Here is a 20,024-nt window from a genome sequence, read left to right as displayed (position 1 = left end):
ATACCAGGAAACCATGAATCACAGAAGCAGTGCTTCTACAGAACCCTGTCGCAGTGCTATATTATGACTATATGGACCTATAGCCTACAGCATCAGCCCAGGTGTAACTTATGAAATCCCAAACCCATGGCATTTAAAAAATGCTCCGCATAAAGACTAAGAGTCACTTTTGCCTGCTGTCTGAAAGCAGTGGAGAGGAGTGAAACAAAGGTCGGGAAATGGGCTTTTTTTGTGGTGATGGGAGATTTGGGGCAAGTATATGGTTATATTTCCTTGCCTTAAACTGCTATTTGTGGAGGAAAAGTATGTTTTTCTTGTGGCGATTGTGAATTGTTAGCAAAGGCAGAAAGTATTCATTTCCTAGTGAAGATGGTTTTTTTCCAGTGTGACAGAGGACGAACCTTACATGAAAATTATTACAAATATTTCTATACGTAGTAAGCATGATTAGAAAAAAACAACTTTTTAAGGCAAATGGCGAAGATTTTCTCTTTAATGAATTCTTTGGTTATAAACAGGTCTTGAATGACATTAGTTCTGTGTAGTATCAACTGGTTTTGCTGGTATCTGTTCTGTGCATCCTTTGATGACCAGGATGAAATTAATTATCCTAGGTTATAGCTCATAGAACATATTTAATATAATTTACCTTGCTTTAATGTAAAAATAACTGCAGACTGAAAATATATCTTTAGATCCCACATACATATATTATTACAAAGCTACTGCTGAGCAATATATTGCATAAACTTTTCATCCTTTTAAAAATAAAAATTCAGATGTTCTTAATAGGAAGCATAAATAAAGCTGAAATACAAACTGCACATGTTCCCATGACTCTTGACACGATGTTTCGCTCTCAATGGCTCACAGATTCCTGAGTTAAATAAAGCATAATGAAACATAATTAGCATGTCCTAATCATTCTAGAACTACTTATCACTCTAGCAAAGCAAAAAGTGCTAGCAAGGAGTGATCCAAACCACTGCCAAAACCAACAGTATCCATCCTAAATACTGTGGAAAAAATGTTGATGAACTATGAAAATTTGGATTCTAATCAGTAAAGAAAATAAGCTAATATGGATTTGTTCATAGCACCAAATATATGGCAGTATATGAGAATAAAAGAGGAAGATCCAGAAAACCTATGATAGAAAAAAAAAAACAAGACTATATGAAAAGTAGTAAAAGGAACTAGCTAGCCCATGGTGATATATATATATATACACACAGTGCAATAGATTTACTTTTAGGTTTGTTGCTACATGTTCTATGGTAGAAAAAAGATGTCATTTATTCTTGCAGAACTATAAATTTTCTTCTATAATATTGTAAACAAGCATATTCAAGCACATAGTAAATGATTAGGTTTGTATGAAACTAAAAAGAGTAGCTGGAATAAGAGTCTGTGTATATGAATTTTTCCTTTTATTTGGAATATCCTTTGGAAGTAACTTACATTTTTTCTGTGCCTGGGGGCATTATTTTCTACACCATTGGTATCGTCTGATTTCCTGTATAGAAAACAAAAAAGAAAACCGCTAGATATTTACATTACATCAAATCAAGTCAGTACACCATCTATACTGTGGCCATCAGGTTAAAATGTGAAAGGTCAATACAGACAATTCATTTTTCCCAAAAATGTTTTACTCATAATGTTGATTTTGTTTTTATACCATTGCTTAGAGAAGAACTATTGCCATAGATGACCGTAACCAAGTCCTGTTTATTTTATGCAGAGGGAGAACTGCTTCTCACCCAACATGAGTGAGGACTTGGGTATATGAGTATAACTTGTGTGCTGTTTTGAGGCCTGCAAGATAACAGCCAATCAGAATCCGAAGCAGGCTCCAGGCTCTGAGCTGTCAGCACACAGCCCGATGCGGGGCTCCAACTCACAAACTGTGAGATCATGACCCAAGCTGAAGTCGGACGCTTAACTGACTGAGCCACCCAGGCGCCCCCTGAGCAATTGTATTTTTAAGGAGCATCCTAAGTAACCAAAGATATAGCCAAGTTTGAGAAATACTACTTTACACAATAATACTTCCTTATGGTTATTGAACACCCCTGTGCATTAAAGCCTAGGCTAAGCATTTGGTCCAAAAGCCTTGTACGGCAAATGCTATCATTAAAGCCATTTTGTTGAGGAGAAAACCGAAGCACAGAGAGGTAAAAGTGAGTGTTGGAGGGAGGAGGGGAGGCTCCCTTGCAGGCAAGCCTCCCCACAACACAGATGTGTACAGAAAATAACACCTGCATGATGTTACACTTGTGGGTTTTGTTTTTTCACCTGCAAACTTTTATATTCAATTTCATACTTGTCTGTATTTTACTCAAGTGAAAATTAATCTGTAAAAAATAATACTTACAGCTGTTCAACTTGTTCAAATTCTTTCCCATCATCTGTGCAGCAAAAGAAGAATTTATTAAGATTGGTTTGTTATTCTTACGGATCACGTATGTTGAATTCAGCTTTTCCCAAGTTAAAAATGCATTTGTGCAGTTTTCTCTCTTTGGAATGAAAGAGAGACATACCACACAAGACACTTCCACATCGATCATGTTCTCCCCTTTCCCTGCTCTCTAGACCTCAACTGCAATTTTTTAAATTTTTTATTTTATTTTTTTAAATGTTTTATTTATTCTTGAGAGACAGAGACAGAGACGGAGCATGAGCGAGGGAGGGGGAGAGAGAGAGAGAAGGACACAGAATCTGAAGCAGGCTCCAGGCTCTGAGCTGTCAACACAGAGCCGGACGTGGGGCTCGAACTCACGAGCCGTGAGATCATGACATGAGCCAAAGTCAGATGCTCAACTGACTGAGCCATCCAGGCGCTCCTCCTCCAATCTCTGATCAGGCATAGTCTAGTGTCTTGGATTTTCAAAATAGGGCTGACTAATTTGTAATTATTTAAGTTAACAAAAATTTAGTACAAAATCAGAAAAGTATATAGAATGTAAGATACATTTTCTTAGGGGACCATTGGCTTCTCAACCTGTAATCTGTAAGATACATGCTACAAAAATAGAAAACAGACCAGAAAATGTCTCTTTTATAAGAACTCCAGAATGTTTGATAAAATATTTTTGAAACGTGTTATCTAACTGAAAGACAGTCTTTGAGATCTTCTATGTTAAGCTACGAAGGGACTTACTAATATTCCAGTACCAAACCACATATCACCTAATTGGTGTTTAGGTACCAGCAACACCAAAGAAAAAGGGGGAAAAAAGTATATTTTCATACTAAAATATTTTAGGAAGTTGAAACAGAAAGTCTATCAGTATAAATTCATAGTACTTTCACCATTAATATTAACATAAATACCACTCCAAATAACAAAAGTTAGACATTTCCCCCAAACTCTAAAGCCACTATAATGTATTAAGTCATAACATGAGAAGATTACCCAAAAAAAAGAAATCTTACCTATGTGCTTCTTTTTCTTTTGGGTGTATGTTTCACAAAGCAGAATAACAGCCACTAAAATAGCAACCTCAACAACTATTCCAAGAAATGGTTTGAGCGGCACCAAGTAACTCAGCACCACAAGTTGAACGCGCTCTTCACTCTCGCCTAACTGGAATACTGCATGGCACCAGTAAGATCCCTGATTGTCCTCTGTAAGTTGCATTATCTTCAGCCTTGTTTCATTAGCATTTGTTCTATTGATCGCATACTTCTCGCTCATTTGAACATCAATAGGAACCTAACATAAGGAGACATTAAAAGCCATTCCTATCATATTGCATAAAAGATACACATCCTAAATAATCTAGTTTGAGCAAAAGGTATAAGGCATAGTAACAGAGTCCAAGAGTTTGCTCTCCCAAAGGTAGCAAAGGAAAGGGATATTTTAAGTGCTAAGCACTCAGTCTTTGAAACTATAGTGTATAGGTGCTCGTGGGTAAATATCAGAATTAAAATTACACAAAAATTCCAGCCATCTGGGTTACATGTTCTAAGCCCTAACTAGCTGTTTAAAGTCCTTCCTCCCTCCCATACATCAAATCAACTATTGAACTTAATGAATTAATGAAGCTATTTTTTTTTTAATTTTTTTTTTAACGTTTATTTATTTTTGAGACAGAGAGAGACAGAGCATGAACGGGGGAGGGTCACAGAGAGAGGGAGACACAGAATCTGAAACAGGCTCCAGGCTCTGAGCTGTCAGCACAGAGCCCGACGCGGGGCTCGAACCCACAGACCATGAGATCACGACCTGAGCCGAAGTCGGACGCTTAACCGACCGAGCCACCCAGGCGCCCCTAATGAAGCTATTAAATCTGATCATTTGTATAAAGGAAGATCACTGGCCCCTGGCACCGGGAGGTCCTCAGACTGGAACTGAGGGTGAAATCTTCAGGCCTTTGAAGCTGACATAGAGGGAAGGGTAGAAATCCTCTGTGAGTCTGGTAAATGTGCTTGTCTGCACACCTTCTGTCTTCTCATATCTGAATTTCTTTCTTTATCAGGCAAGGTGGCTTCTGGGATTCACTGGATTTTCCCCAGCCTCTAAAGAGCCATATGAAACTGCTGTGGAGCTGATTTATTTAACCCGTTTAAATTAAAATTTATTCTCAGGCCATTTGATGCCTTCACTGCACTATCACTCAACTGCCCTGCTTGATAAGTGCTAATCTGCATACAAATATTCTTAGAGGTTATCTGATAAAGAATTGTCTGTGAGTTTATTATTTGCACCCCCCACCCCGCCAAAATTTTAGCAACCTGGCTCCCTGTGCACAGAGCTGCCTGTGACGTTCAAATGAAACCCTCTCTAACCCAGAACTGATGAATCACAGTAATGCATGTTTAACAGGCACCCCGGATGATTCTGATGCAGATGGTTTGTCTACATTTTGAAAAAGAACACTTGACTTAAAGTTTTGACCTGCACCCTCTTCCTTACACTTTCCTCACATCCTAATATGACCCAAGCTGAGGACCAAATTGAGAGAAAATTACGATAGCAAATGAAGAGAGGCACGGACTACATCCTGAGAGTTTAATATCATCAGATTTAGGTTATTTTTTCCCTAGTATCCCATGTACATAAATAAATCAGGCTATCTATTTCAAGTACTACAATTGATACTTATCTTTATAAATTTACATACTTAAAAAAATATTTACACACACAAAAGGATTGCCTTTCCTAATCACCAATGAGAAGATAAGCAGAAATGTGACTGGTTTAAATTTACTCCTAAGTGACTTGGAGCTTTCTCTGAAAAATCAAACCCACAACAGAATCAGACACTCTCCCTTTTAAGCCCTTCCTCTGGTTCTCTTCAACAGTCTATGGCAGTATCAATTTTGTCTAAGAAGGAATTTAGTATTTCATTGTAAGGTCTACACTGTCTCATGCTGTCCCTCCTAGAATTACAGCTTGTTTTAATTTCACCGTTCACTAGTAGCAGAGTAATAGACGGTGTTCCCCTGGAGGACAATGTGCTAAATTTCCTTGCTCTTAGAGGCTATTTGGGAGGAAGGAAAAGAGTGAGAAATGATTTTTTGAATGCTCATGTTTTTCTTATTATCAGCTCTTTGAACAGCCATTAATTCTTTAACAGGAATGTAAAGTCTTTGGCTTCCCTTAGGATACTGGAAGGCCAAGAAAGGCCAATGACACTCCCAAGACCTAAGTTTAAGTTACCAAATTTTTATTCTTTTCTCAAATGGCGCCACTGTGTTGCATATTATCACAAATGTTTCCAGAGACAGAAGCTGAAAAAGAAAACTGTCTACTTTTTCTAGATACTTTCATGGGATGATAAGAGAAGAGAATCTTTTTGTTAGGGTCATTTCTAAACTCATCAACTAAAAGCGAATTATAACTTCCTTTCAAAAAATTTAAATTAAGTCGCTAAATCTAAGAAACAAAGTACCAGTTAATGAAACATTAAGAGTATCTTCAGACGTAAAATGTAATATGCTAAAAACATTCAATGACAACGGCATTTATCACTGTTCTTCTTCATGAATACATATTAAATAGTAAGATAATAGAAGTACAAATGGTCCTAGAAATTCTGATTCTGCTGGTAATCTTATTATTTATGAAATAAAAGTTTCCATTTTGTTTTCTTCAGATCAAAGAAATACGATCTTACCTGCACACTCCCATTACTATGGTACCAGGTCCAATGTAAAGGAGAGCAATGTTGACATTTACACATCAAGACAGTTGAATCCCCCACGTAAGTGATCAATGGTTTGTTTTTTCCATGAATCTCAGGGACTAAGAAATATTTAGAAAAACATGTTACTGAAAGAGTTTGAATAAAGAAACTCATTCAAGTTGAGGACAAATTCTCCTTTCTTTCATTTTCTCATTAATATAATTTGCTTTATGTAATTTTAGCTTCATACAACGTGAAACCATTTATTTTTTAATTGGAGCACAGATGACACACAATATTACATTAGCTTCAGGTGTACATCACACAGTGATCAGATAAGTCTATATGTTATGCTTACCACATGTGTAGTTACCATCTAACACCATGCAACACTATTACAGTATCATAGACTATATTCCCTATGCTGGACCTTTCATTCCATGCCCAAACTGGAATCCTGTACCTCCTACTTCCCTTTACCCATTTTGCCCATTTTCCCCACCACGCCCCACCCCTCTGGCAACCACCAGTTTGATGTCCCTATTTATGACTCTTTTTCTGTTTTTGTCTGTTTGTTTTGTAGGACAAATTTCCTAAGAAATTTACTACTCACCGGTAACAGAATCAAAGTGAACACTGAATTTAGAAATGTTAAGTTTTAAGGATGTGAATGACTTGGTAAAGAAAATTAAAACAAAAGAACATAAGCAAAGCAATAAAAAGACAGCCACCAGCTCCATGGTGGAATCAGTTTCTTCTTATTGACCTCAAAGGATATATTATGGAATATACTTACACTAGAGATGTAGACTGATCAACAAAGATTACTTTTACTCATTTATTTTTTCTTTTAGTCATTTGAGCAGATTTTTGGTTTTGTGTTGTTCTTCCCTTTTTTGTTTGGCAACAGAAAGTATAAAAGATAACTGGGCACTTGCTGGATGTATGAATTGTAAAGATGAGGAAGGGAAAAATAATTAGTAATGACTAGGAAAGAAATTCTAACTTGTATAATCGCCAGGGAAATGGTAAAAATAGGTTGGAGAATAGGTTTTCTTTATAGAATCTGTCCTTAGGTGATTAATGTTACAATGATGGGTGTGGGGAGTCTTCTTTATTCCTCATTGTTTAAATTGTGCCTAAATATAATTGTGCGTATCACCCTCTACTTCATCAAGACTGCTGACCAGCAGAGTGTTGAATGAGGCACTGCTAATAAAAAAGAGATGCAAATAAGAGGAACATATGTCACCCATGACAGTATAAATGCTTTAAGTAATCATAAGAAATGTAACTGAGCAATCTACAAATCAATGGTTCTCAAGCTCCTCAAAACTAAGTTAACATGTTTTTATGAAACTGAATGGTCTACAATTTTACATTAAACAAAGATGTGAACTGCCGACCTGAATTTATAATCACCCACTGATAGTATATGAAAACCTAGTAAGGTTCCACTAGGGTGCTCCTGAGAGAGGAGAGAGGTGAGTATATATGACTATCTTGATTGAAGACATCCCAGCCAGAGAAGATACTCTGTGCATTCCTTTGACTGAGACCACTAGTGTCCCACACTCCTTATTGGTCACCATTAGGCTGAGGGATATTTAGTTAATATGTGGTTAGTATGTGTGCATTTCAAAGGTCAAGTCATTAAGTGTTTGAAGGAAGTCAGCCCAATGTGACAATGATGTGACAAAGAATTGATTTGGGTGCAGGAAATACATACATTAAAATTACAGTTTCAGTGTTACTACTGTTGAGGACGTAGGTAGGACATACCTATCCTGCGGTGTTGTCGTAGAGGATTAAGTATGGGATCATAAAACATTAAGTACTTGGTACAGAGTAAACACCACAAACTTTTGATCATGGACTAGCTCTGCTTTTCTTAACCGATCCTTCTTACAAGTTGTAATGCTCATGGCCTTACTACATAGTGTCATTAGCCAGCTTACTAGGATAGATTATCATTATGTGCGAGGATGATTTCTAGGTCATGTAGTCGTTTTGGACAGAGAAGAAATAAGACTTAGAATAAAAAAAGAAAACTGGAAATTCATCTGAATATATCTCAGAACTGTAGGAACCTGTAAAAACACTCCAAAATGGGGGAAAGCCTCCAAGCTGAGTCCTTGATGGACCACCCAGCCCATGTGAGAAAGGACATTATCAAAGTAAAATAATGAAAAATTCAAGGGATGAATTCACAGGAAACAAGACCCAAAAGAATGTAGAAACAGTAGCTTTGAGATGTGGGTGATGGCACCAATCCATCCTTTAATAACATACATTAAACAACTTAGTGAAGCTGTAAAACAAATTCTACTGCTTGACACACACATTCAAGTACTTGGTGAACGCAGTTAAATAAGATTTTGTTTGTATAAAGATTACAATTTCAGTATAAATTAAAACAATTAAATCAGAGTGCCTCATTACTGTTCCTTTGAATGAAATTAGTTGAAAGTTAAGAAGTTAAAAAGAAAATCTTGTCAGGGTGCCTGGGTGGCTCAGTCAGTTAAGCGTCTGACTTCAGCTCAGGTCATGATCTCACGGTTCATGGGTTCGAGTCCCACATCAGGCTCTGTGCTGACAGCTCAGAGCCTGAAGCCTGCTTCGGATTCTGTGTCTCCCTCTCTCTCCACTCCCCCTCCCCCCGCCCCTCTCTCTCTCTCAAAAATAAATAAACATTAAAAAAAAGAAAAAAAAAGAAAAAGAAAGAAAGAAAATTTGTTTCCAGACCTATGTAGTATACGGAGCAGAAAGAATATATGGAATAATTTTACATACTACATATAATCTAAGAACAAAAAGAAAAGGGCCCATCTACCACACACTAGTTTTCACAAGAAAAAGCAGAATAAAGTAACTAATACTTTAACATAATCTATGACCTAAATTTTTAAATCACAGAATAATTGCTGTCCATGTGCCTTTTTAAAAGCCTTTTTAAAAATAAAAGTAGAGTGTGTCCCTTGCATAAGTGTTCTGTCCTATTAAGTCAAACCACTTTTGTTCAGTGTCCTAAGTCTGTGGCTACCCCCACCCCCCGCCCCCGGGCTCATTCGTAGACCTGGAGAGCCCACTCTAATGTAGGAAAATAACCAATATAAGAAAACTGGAAGCAACTCTAGGATCTAAGAGGATAGATTGACCATCTGTCCTGATATTAACATGCCTGTATTCTAATTCTTGAGAAGACCATACTTTTCAGTGTCAAGATGTTACAGGCCTACATTATGCTGAACCATAGGACATTTTGTTCTGTTTTGTTTTTCTTATGGTACATCCAGCTTCCTCACTGGACACTGGAGTTGGTGGCTATAGAAGCCTGGACTGAAGCCCCTGGTGACCTCAATAGAGGTTCCCTTCTCCCATCCAGCCCTCCAGCTTCCCAGTCCTAAAGAGGAGGATTATCCTGTATTGGTCGTGGTCCAGGGCACTGATCAGGCCCTGTTCTTCAGGGATAGAAATTTGGAGGTATAAATACCATAGCCTCACACTCAGCATGTTTTTTTCCAGCTCAGGAGGGTATATACTCTTGTCTTGGTAGTAAAGACCAAATGGACCTTGGGCTGAGAAGGAATATATGGCTCTGCTTTAGTTGAAGGTCAGTACAATCTAATTGAGAAAAGAGAAGCCTTCCATGTGGCATAGGCTTCCAAGAATTTCAGCAAGGTTTGTGGCCAAGACTGGCCAATAACAAACTGTTACTTTGCTTGACCATCCCTTTTTTGTGTATATTTTCTTATTTGAGATTTTGCTGTGAGAAGGAATGACTGGACCTAGTGAGAATGAAGTTATTTGTGGGCCTTCTGACAAAACACGATCTATCAATTCAAGATCACTTCCTAATCATACTTCATCCCAGTATGTCCAACACCTGGTGTGGCTTTATTCTTAAATGAAGTATGAGAACACAGAAGCTCTTGGAAAGATCAACCCTCCTTCAGGTGAGGCCTCAACTAAAGACTTATAAATGAAGCAGAGATTTGAGCTTGGCTAAAATAAGGATTCTTTTCGGAAGCCACGAGGCTCCTTCCAGATGAAGTGTGCCTCAGATGAAGCAGAGCCACACTTCTTGAGTTCCACATGAAAAGGTACAACATGTATATATCTGGCACTGTTTTTCAGTAGTGCAGCTCTGTTATAGTTACTTCTAGAGCTAGGCTAGGCTTGCCTCGAAACAAACACTGCTTTGAAGGCAGACTTTGAAACCAGTTGTGTTGGCCACTAGTCAAGGGCACAGTTTCTGCTTTCCTTGTGTGTTGATCTCCTATCCCAGATACCTTTCCTGGTTCTCAATCTCAGCATGATTCTTTCTGGAAATTCATTAGGACATGCTTTATTGGGAAAATCCGTGTTGAAATAAGATCAAAATATTGAAATCTACCTGTAAGCTAAGAATCAAAAGTGGAAGAAAGGCAACATTTGGGGGAAGAAACATGGCAGAAAAACACTGTTTTTCAGTAGGCCTCTAAGAGGCACAGGGTTGGAAAGCATGACTGGTAGCTGAAAGGGGATTTTCAAGAAAATCTGGGATATTTTATGAGGTTTGGGTGAGGAACATACAGCTTTCCTGCTAAATCATTCCAATGAAATGCTAAGATCAGGGTACAGACAGCAGACAACTAACTGTGCAGTGACTTAGTGATGCTACAGGGAAACAAAAGCAAAATTCTATTTTCTTTTCATCTCCTCTGTTTTCTTGACTATCCCCTAGACTCATGACCAAGAGGACATGAACCACTGCTCTGCTATGCTTTATATGGCTGATAACAGCAGTATGGATCTAAATAATAAAATGCACTATGGTCAGGAAACATGAATTTGTTTGAACTTCTCCAGAGGTCACAGTTGGTTGTGGGCTGCTACTTATGTTTGGAAATATTTATGCAAAGAAGGACAGTGATACAGTAGTCGAATGTGTTCTGTTGACCTTCTGAAACTTTGGATAAAGCAGGACAGGTGAGAGTCTTGGGAATGGAAGAATCCCAAGTTTGAAGATGGCAAAATTGCTAATTCAAACTCGTGTCTAATAAGATGCAGTCTGGGATGTACCTGGTGACAGTAAAAGCCCAATGGAGTTGTAAGGTGAGAGATTTATATTTGCATATTCATGGACTAGAAAAAAATCAGCTTGTGTCATTTTGGGCTCAAAGACATTAAGGTATTATCAAATTAGGAAAAAGATCCTTTTCCATAGTTGAAGATAGCTAACTAGACTTCAACACCAGGGTTTGAAGCTGAAGTTCCAACTGACTCTATTATGCTACTCTTCCATACTTTGACTCCTTGGAAACTTCCTAGTAAAGGCAGATGGCCACTCCAAGACAGGTTGTGCAGTACTTGGTACTATCAAAATCTCACCATGACTTCTAAAAAGTTCTATGTGCTATTACTTGTCCCTCACCAACCACATTTCTGCATCTTTCTACTACGAGATTTTAACATTGATGAATATTGTAGAAGTTTTCAGCAACTATGTCGGAATACTTGACCCACTGCCGAGGAACACCATAGCCCAGCATTCATTCATCTTTCTTGAGGGAAAAGTAACCACTGACATATTAGCACTTGCAAGCTTCCACGATGACTTTGCTCTCTCGCCTGTACCGGCATCAACAGCCAAACACACAAAGTTTGCTTTATACTAATCAGTGACGTTGAAGCCTTTTTACAGTCTTGTGGTAATAAACCAACCCGCTCCCATAAAGGCCAAAGCAGGGATTTTGCGGATGAACTGTTCTGAGGACTCAGGCTCATACCCTATAGTTGACTCATATAGTCAAGAGCAGAATGCATTTTTTGGCTGGATTTAAAATAGAGGATAAAAAAGCCTTTTCAACCACACTCAGCTGTAGCATTGCTAAGGAAAAATAACCCTTCTTCTTATGAAGAACCACAAACAAGCCATGTGGAGACATAATATAGTAGGATATTTATAAAAATATGTATCTTACAGATCTAACTACATAATAACTAATATGAATGAATTATTCTGCAGATGCCTTGAAATTGTAATCAAATGCAATTTCTCCTCCAAGCAATATTCAATCTAGATGAATTAAAGGAAATTATTATTTTACCAAAGAAGATCTGGAAAGCCCAAACTTATTAATTTTCTAAATAACTTCAGGATACAGTAGATACTTAAAAGTTACATTAATGATAAGTGGACATTAAAGACCAAAACACTGAGCTAAACTACTTTAAGAATACTATAAAAAGAAAAAAATAGTAAATATTCAGTGGCTCTATGCATTCCTCAAGCATTTGATTTCAAACCTAGGCCCTGTGTTGGTGCTCCGGAGACCAGCCAGAATTAGCCTTGATATCACAAAATAGATATGGAATCCAGAGGCCTTCTCCAAGAACACTCAGCATTAAGTGTATTGGCACATTGAAAAGTAAAATGCTTCTGTTCATCTTCACATTAGAGGCAGGAGAAATCACTACTAAATAATAATTTAAGTAATTTATTATAAGAGAGCTGATAGGAAAAAGTATAATATATTCAATATTTAAATTCTGAACAGGCATTACTAGTACATATTTTTATTTATTTTATTTTATTTTTTTAATGTTTATTTATTTTTGAGAGAGAAAGAAAGAGACAGAGTGAGAGTGGGGGAGAGACAGAGAGAGAGGGAGACACAGAATCTGAAGCAGGTTCCAGGCTCTGAGCACAAGGCCTGATGCGGGGCTCAAACTCACAACCATGAGATCACGACCTGAGCTGAAGTCCGACACTTAACCAACTGAGCCACCCAGGTGCCCCACTAGTACATATTTTTAGAAAAGAGTACTATTTAGGAGGGGGGGGAAAGCAATTTTTAAAACTGAATCTCCTGGAATCATTTTAAGCCTGAAGATTTGATGAGTATTTCCTCAAAACTATAGGATTTCTTTACACATTGAAGGGAGACTCAATAAAATGTTTACTAGGATTGTGTGTATGCGTATGTGTTTAATATTCTTTTAGCTCATTAGGAAGGAAGGAAGGAAGGGAAGAGGGGACTGGGTGAGGGGGAAGAGGAAGGAAAGACAAAGACAAGGGAAGGAAGGGAATAAGAGAAGGAAATATATAGTGTATCTATCCTTTACTAAATTAAATTAAGCAAACAGAGGAAAAGAGGTTAAGAGAGAATGTCCATGATCAAATAATCAAAGGATGGTAATAGTTTCTGCCTTTGCAGAGACCAAATTGCATGAACACAAGGATTTATTACATTTACCGAGTAGGAACATTTACAAAACCACATGAAGGAAACGAATCTGTGAGTATAGAGGGAATATAGGGAGGGATGTAGGAGCAAACCATCTTAAATGAAGACAATACTGAAGCAGGCCATTCTGCTCTTGATGGGGCTTTGGAGATGGTATCCATATTTTGTCAGAACAGCTAGCCAGACTTCAACATTTTCAGGAAAAGTAGAGAACAATTTCTCATGTATGCTGGGAAATTAATGTAAAGCAAAGCCCAAAATAGTGAATATGGCAACAGACCACATTTCCCAAATACCAGCATGGACATTGTGGTTCTCGAATCCATCACAAAATAGGGGTTTTTCATGAAGATAATTATCCAACTCAAAGATCAGTCTTTATTATGAGATTGAGATCTTTAAGGTTTTGGTTTAATGATAGTAAAAGTAAAATACTCTGATTTTCCTTTGTTTGTACCACAGGAGAGTACTATGGATTGTATTCTGGAGTGTGTCCTTATTTGAGGAGACCAAAAACAGGCAACCCTTTGTGCATCTCCATATTATTTTTAAATGTTATGGATCCCTGAAACCCCTAAGTCCTGGAGCCACTGATAGATACATAACACCAGATCGCATTCTCACAGTCCAGGGGTGCAATAACAGATACCTAGAGGGATAGTATAAAAGCTCTGAGTTTAGTGGGCTAAGCAAATGAAAAAATAAATGAACTCAAGAGACTGTTATGACTTGCAAATAACCTGGCACCCCAATCTTTCAAACTAAAATTTGTGCTTTAATCTAGGGGAGGGAGGCTGGATGGCAAGTTGATTGGGAAACACAAAGTCTACCACTGGGAAGACTGGGAAGCTCCATTTGTAAGGTCACAACTTAGGATTCAGTGAAAAGCATATGATTTTCTCTCAGCTTATTATGTTTAGTGCTGTAATGATAACTTAAATATTTGGATATTTAGAATTTTAAAAATTTCATGCTGAAATTATCACTCTATAAATTATTAGTACTGACCTTTGAAGTTAAATGTACCTCTTTGTTCCTTTTCTCCTCCAAAGAAACAAGAATAGCTTCCCATTTGTTTGCTATTAATGATGGTAAACCTAAAGAGAATTTATTAATATAGACTTAGTTCTCAAAACACTTCTTGATCAAACTGAAAAAGACTTAGCATTCAGTCAAAATTCTAAAATAGAAACAGTCCCGTAAATATGCAAAATAGAACATTAGCATAACTTTCAAGAGACAGCAAAGGAAAGAATGCCCAGTCAGCAAAAATGTTAAGAAGTTAACAAATTTCATCTAGCCATGCAGGTTAAAATTTTATATACTTACATGTACTGGGCATACAGGATGCATCCTGTTGCATTGGTGAGATAATTCTCAAGTAGTTCATCACCTTTTTTCCAAGTCACATTTACTGAATTCACACCCCTAGATATTGTGATTTGGCATGTGAGTTCTATATTAGAAGGTCTTTCTAAAGTGATGTTTTTTTCCACCGGTACATTGGAATGTTCTATTAGCCACAAAAGAAAACCAAGAAAAAAAAAGTTGTAAAGTTACATTTAGGGGAGACCCAACATATATATATAGATAGATCTATATCTATCTATATATCTATATCTATATATATATATCTATATATCTATATATATATATCCATATATCTATATAGATATAGATATATAGATAGATATAGATCTATCTATATAGATATATATATATATGTATATAAAGCAGTTTTAAGTAATCAATAACAATGCTCTATCAACCTTTTTTTAAAATGTTTACTTAGTTTTGAGAGAGAGAGAGAGAGAGACAGAGCATGAGTGGGGGAGGAGCAGAAAGAGAGGGAGACACAGAATCTGAAGCAGGCTCCAGGTTCTGAACTGTCAGCACAGAGCCCGATGTGGGGCTCAAACCCATGAACCGTGAGACCATGAAATGAGCCAAAGTCAGACGCAGACCGACTGAGCCACCCGGGTGCCTCAATAGTTTCTTAATGTAACATTCCTTTGAAGAATTATTCCTCTGTCAACATAGATTAGGTTCCCTATATTAATCTTTTTCATTGTCACAGCTGAAGAAAGGGTTTGTTACATTGACAGAATAGCAAAAGCCTAAGGCTATGATGTTAATCTTAAAATCTCTAGCTGACAAGGATATAGGGAATGAGCACTGTATAAAGGAGTGCCTTATGCTGATAGCACAGAAACAGTCCAACTGCAAAAACAAAGGAAACCTAAGGGAGAGAATGAAGTAACTGTTGGGACTCCTTTCAGGAATCATGTTCTTTGTAGTTCTGACAAGAATGTATCAGTATCCAGCAAATGAATGAAGAAACTCTAGAAATCTGACACAATGATGTTGCAGATCTGGGCATTTTGCATGAATTGCTGCAACCCTCCCCAACACACAATTGTGTGTCCCTTGGGGAGGAATACCCCACTACCTAAGCTGTACTTTTGTCCCAAAATATAAAATAAAATAAAGGGGGAGAGGGTCCTGAAACGAAGTCTCTAGATCCATCTACCAGTTTACAGGAAATACAGAGGATGGGAAAAACATGTTAAACTGCACCCCGTGAAAGTGATCAACAAAATCTGGAGTGTGAGAAAACTCTACAAGACGAATGATCTGGTTTTGTCAACTGATAAATTAGAAAAGGGAAAGAAACGAACCTAAAAATAAAAAGATACTTTAAAAACACGCCTTTAGAAAAGGAACTAAAACCAACCTGTAATATTTAGGGATGTACACCTGCGTAATAAAACAATTTTAAAAACCAAGGCTGTGACTGTATAAAAATCAGAGTAGTGCTGGTTACTCTTAAAGGGAAGTAAAGGGTTGTGTTTGTGGGAGGGCACTGCCTTATAGAAACACGTTTCTCAATCTCATGGTCAGTAGCGTGGTATCACTAAGAGCAGAACGCAGAGCCAAAAATGTGGAAAAGAAAAAAGAGAACCTAAGTAGCATAACATCACTTTTAATTCCACTTAAAACTTTACAGAAATGCTTCCTTAAGCAATGACCAGGTGCAAAGTTAGCACAGGTAGTGTGAGGTGCTTGGTGAGCACAAGCTTGAAATAACTGCTCTCGGAATTACAAGAGTGCTGAGTAAACAACAAAAACAAAAACAAAAACAAAAACACCTAGGTATAAACAGATCTTAACAACATCCAGTTATACAGGGAAAAAAACTGAGTCAGACAAACTGAAGGAATTTACACGTTTTGGCTCATTTTCTGAGTGCACCAAAAATAAGACTAGGTACTAGTAAGCATGAGAAAATGTTTTAAGATTTTTTATATTCGGTCCTAAACTTCTGTCTTCTGTTCCTCATTCGCCTTTAGCTCTGGGGTACCCTTAAAAGTTAGTCCTGTCTCTGTCAAATCAAGAAATTTACTTCACTAGTCAATTTCATAAAGGAGTTCTCTACACAGTCTGTGCCTTCACCCAATATAGCATATTCTGGTATCTTACTACCACATTACAAAAAGTGCTTTACCATAGGTTAAAAATGGCCTTAATTGTTTAACCTGACTACCTCTTTTCACAGCTTATGTTTTATTTAATGTCTCCCAAGTATCAGCCATTGCCAGGGACTACATACGCCTTGAAATTCTCTTTCCCTTGCTTCTATTTCAGGATTTTAATACTTTGCTGGCCACACCAACTCCTCCAACCACCCATAAATGTGGTATCCCTTGGGACTTTGCTCTCTGGCCCCTTTCCTTTTCAATTTGACACTCCCATGTTGGATTCAACTATTATCTCTAATCTCCTTTATTCACAAAACTCTTAGCTCCATTCCAGACTTGCTTCTGGATCCCCATGTCCATAGCTCTGGTGTCTACTGAGCATCTAAACCTAGATATCCCGCAGGTGCTTCAAACTCAATATATCCAAGGGAGATGGATTAGCCTTCTCTTCCCCTGACCCACAACACTGAATCACATATGGGAGAGTTCAGTTGATTCCACCTCTGAAATGCAAATATATTTGCCCAGTTGTCTCCAGCCACTTTTAATGTATGCCTTTAAGGTGATTCAGGACACACTCCCCTCAAAATATGTCACCTTGGTATCCTGGATTTTTAAAAACATTTTAAAATGTATTTTATTTACTCTGAGAGAGAGAGAGAGAGAGAGAGAGAGAGAGAGATGGAAATCAAAAGATGGAATCAATTTCCACCAAAAGAGATGGAAATTGGCAACATGCAACAACATGGATGGACCCCAAGGACACCAACCACAAGTGAACTAAGCCAGCCATGGAAGGACAAATACTGAATGACTGCACCCATCTGGAGGGGTCTGCATTTCTTCAGCATTTGCTCATAGCAGTTATGGTCTTTGCTGGTCCTTCAGGGATCCTTAGAAAGCTGAGCTAGTTTGCTTTATCTCCTTGCTGCTGTGTGACAGGAAATCTTAACTTACAGAGAAGTAAGGGGCCACAGGAGGTCAAAATGTCCAAGGTGCGTCTATTGAAAATTCTTTCACATCCTGCAAAACTGCTCACTTGTTGCTTCAGGGACAAAGTCTTTGGAGATTTCTGTGAGTCTTTTCCCCAGGGCTAAGCTGAGTGTCAGTCATTACTGCTGGCCTCTGCTCAGCAGAGTTTATGCTGGCAAGGTACCCCTGCTCAGAATGAGGAGTCCCAGGCCTTGGAGCTGCAGGCCATTGAGCTGCCAGAGGCCCGAGAGGCCGGAGCACCCAGAGAAGGCTATTTTGACCCTTGCATTATTTCCCTGGCACCTCGTGGGGCTGACGACAGACTATCTTTCTTGCGGGAGGACTCGCGAGAAGACATGGCAGCACTATCACTCCTAGCGAGAGGCCTTTACATTCCAGAAGGTGACTCCGGGACACCAGGCTCTTTTCAGTGATGTGGCTCATTGGAGCCTTCCAACATTAGGAAGTTAGAATATGAATTTTCACCCCCATTTCACAAGGCAGCCGCCCAGTGTCAGGTTCCTTGCCTGACATTGCTGACAGGGCAATACAAAGTATCTTCATGTTGGACACCTCAGTTTCCTCATCTGTAAAATGGCACAATACATATTTCCTGAGACTGCAGAAAGAATTAAATGAGCTATCATGGGGTAAATGTTAGTAATATATTAATTGCTGAATAATTCCCCCACTTAACTTCCTCTCACCATTTATCTCACTGGGGAATATAACAAAAGCTATGTGTTACCTAAAGTTATGTATTTTTCACATCATTCCATCTTTATAGCAGTTCTATGACATAAGTACCATTTTTATCATTCCTACGTCAAAGATGAGGAAGCTGAGGCAAAGGAAGGTTACCCATCTTTCCCTAGATCACATATCAAGACAACGACAGATGTTAATACAAAATTAGGTGTGGCCGGGTTCGGATTCTTACAACCAATGATGTGTACCGACTCTCAAAGATATGAAATTCTTATGATAATGGAATGCGCTTCCTCATCACTTTCAAACTATTAAACTGCGGTCTTAAATGAAAGAAAATATAAATAAAAGATGAAATAAACTTATAATGCAGCAACATAGCAATGTGATGACAGATGGTGTGATCAACATACTTTAAACATTCACACTTTCAACTGAATGCGTGTAGCCTTTCTTTGTGTCAGGCCAGTTTCTCAGCCTTCCTTGTCACCTCCCTGCTTCTTGGAATACTTCGCAGAAGCTTCTGCAGCTTGCTTTCCTATCAGAAGATCAAAAACATGTAAAAAGTCTTGCCTCTATTTTGTAGTTAGCCAACAAACTAATATGTCCATTGAACTCAATGGACAATGTTTCAACTTCCCCAAAACCACAACTGCAATGTATTTCTGCTATTTTGGAGTGTTGCAAAAACATCCATGACATCAACATTTCTAAGACTATACCCAATTGCTCAATTTCTGAACTATATTTTTAAAAGGATGTTCTTAAAGTCAAATGGTAATTTACATCTGTCTCTTCCTAATTCTCTTTTATTTTCATAATTAAAAGTTTTTAAGTATATGGACATTTAAGCAATTTGAAATCTTCAGAGAAATGACAACAGTAGGAACTTAATGGGTCTATTTAGGAATCATATCACTCAAAATAAAAGTCTACTTTGTTCCTCTATAGAAAAAAAAGTGAAAAAGGCAAATTGAAATTTCTTGCATAAGACAGTGTTTCCAAATATGCTTTAAAAGCAGTAACTTTTATTTGCAAGAGTTAAATGTACCACAACATAAAAAAACTGGTAAAATGGGACAATTCTGACTGGGGCAGAGATAGGAAATATGGGGCTCTTCTTTATTTTACTGTAGATGTCAGTGAGGTCCCATGTTACATCCTAAAATATAGATGGAACATTTAAATCTTGACAGAAATCGTCAGAAGGCCACTTGAACATGAGGCCAACATCTGTACACAAAACGGATTCCTATTTTTAACATTTTGTTGCTCCATTTATATGATGCTTCTTACTGTACGGAGTTTAACTGACTTTATGAAACAATTCCTCTGAATAAGAATAAAATATGGTATCTTAAACTTCATATTCAAAATTTGTACAATAACACAAGAAAATTGCTCCTTGCTTCTTGTAATTTTCAGCTTCTCCCAAATTAAATTTCATATTGAAGTAAAGAATCATGATTATTTTTTTTCTCTGCATCTGTTATTTAGAT

At 37.7% G+C, this 20,024-nt stretch overlaps 1 protein-coding gene across 2 annotated transcripts in view; it reads right to left on the bottom strand.

The window, feature by feature from the left end:
* Positions 1-475: 475 nt before the first annotated feature.
* The window catches only part of EMB (embigin), a 44,872-nt gene continuing 25,323 nt past the window's right edge, over positions 476-20,024 (bottom strand). For both annotated transcript variants that reach the window (XM_042950233.1, XM_042950242.1), the window contains 7 exons: positions 14,696-14,879; positions 14,375-14,463; positions 6,126-6,253; positions 3,439-3,718; positions 2,378-2,411; positions 1,462-1,516; positions 476-877 (listed from right to left, as the gene is read on the bottom strand). In XM_042950233.1, the coding sequence (XP_042806167.1) occupies positions 860-877; positions 1,462-1,516; positions 2,378-2,411; positions 3,439-3,718; positions 6,126-6,253; positions 14,375-14,463; positions 14,696-14,879 (788 nt within the window). In that variant the 3' untranslated portion in view covers positions 476-859. The remainder of the gene's footprint in view (positions 878-1,461; positions 1,517-2,377; positions 2,412-3,438; positions 3,719-6,125; positions 6,254-14,374; positions 14,464-14,695; positions 14,880-20,024) is intronic.

This window comes from Panthera leo, chromosome A1 (genome assembly GCF_018350215.1).
Source record: "Panthera leo isolate Ple1 chromosome A1, P.leo_Ple1_pat1.1, whole genome shotgun sequence".
NCBI lineage: Eukaryota > Metazoa > Chordata > Mammalia > Carnivora > Felidae > Panthera > Panthera leo.
Note: the sequence above shows the minus strand (reverse complement) of the source record. Positions and strands in the feature narration are given on the sequence as shown.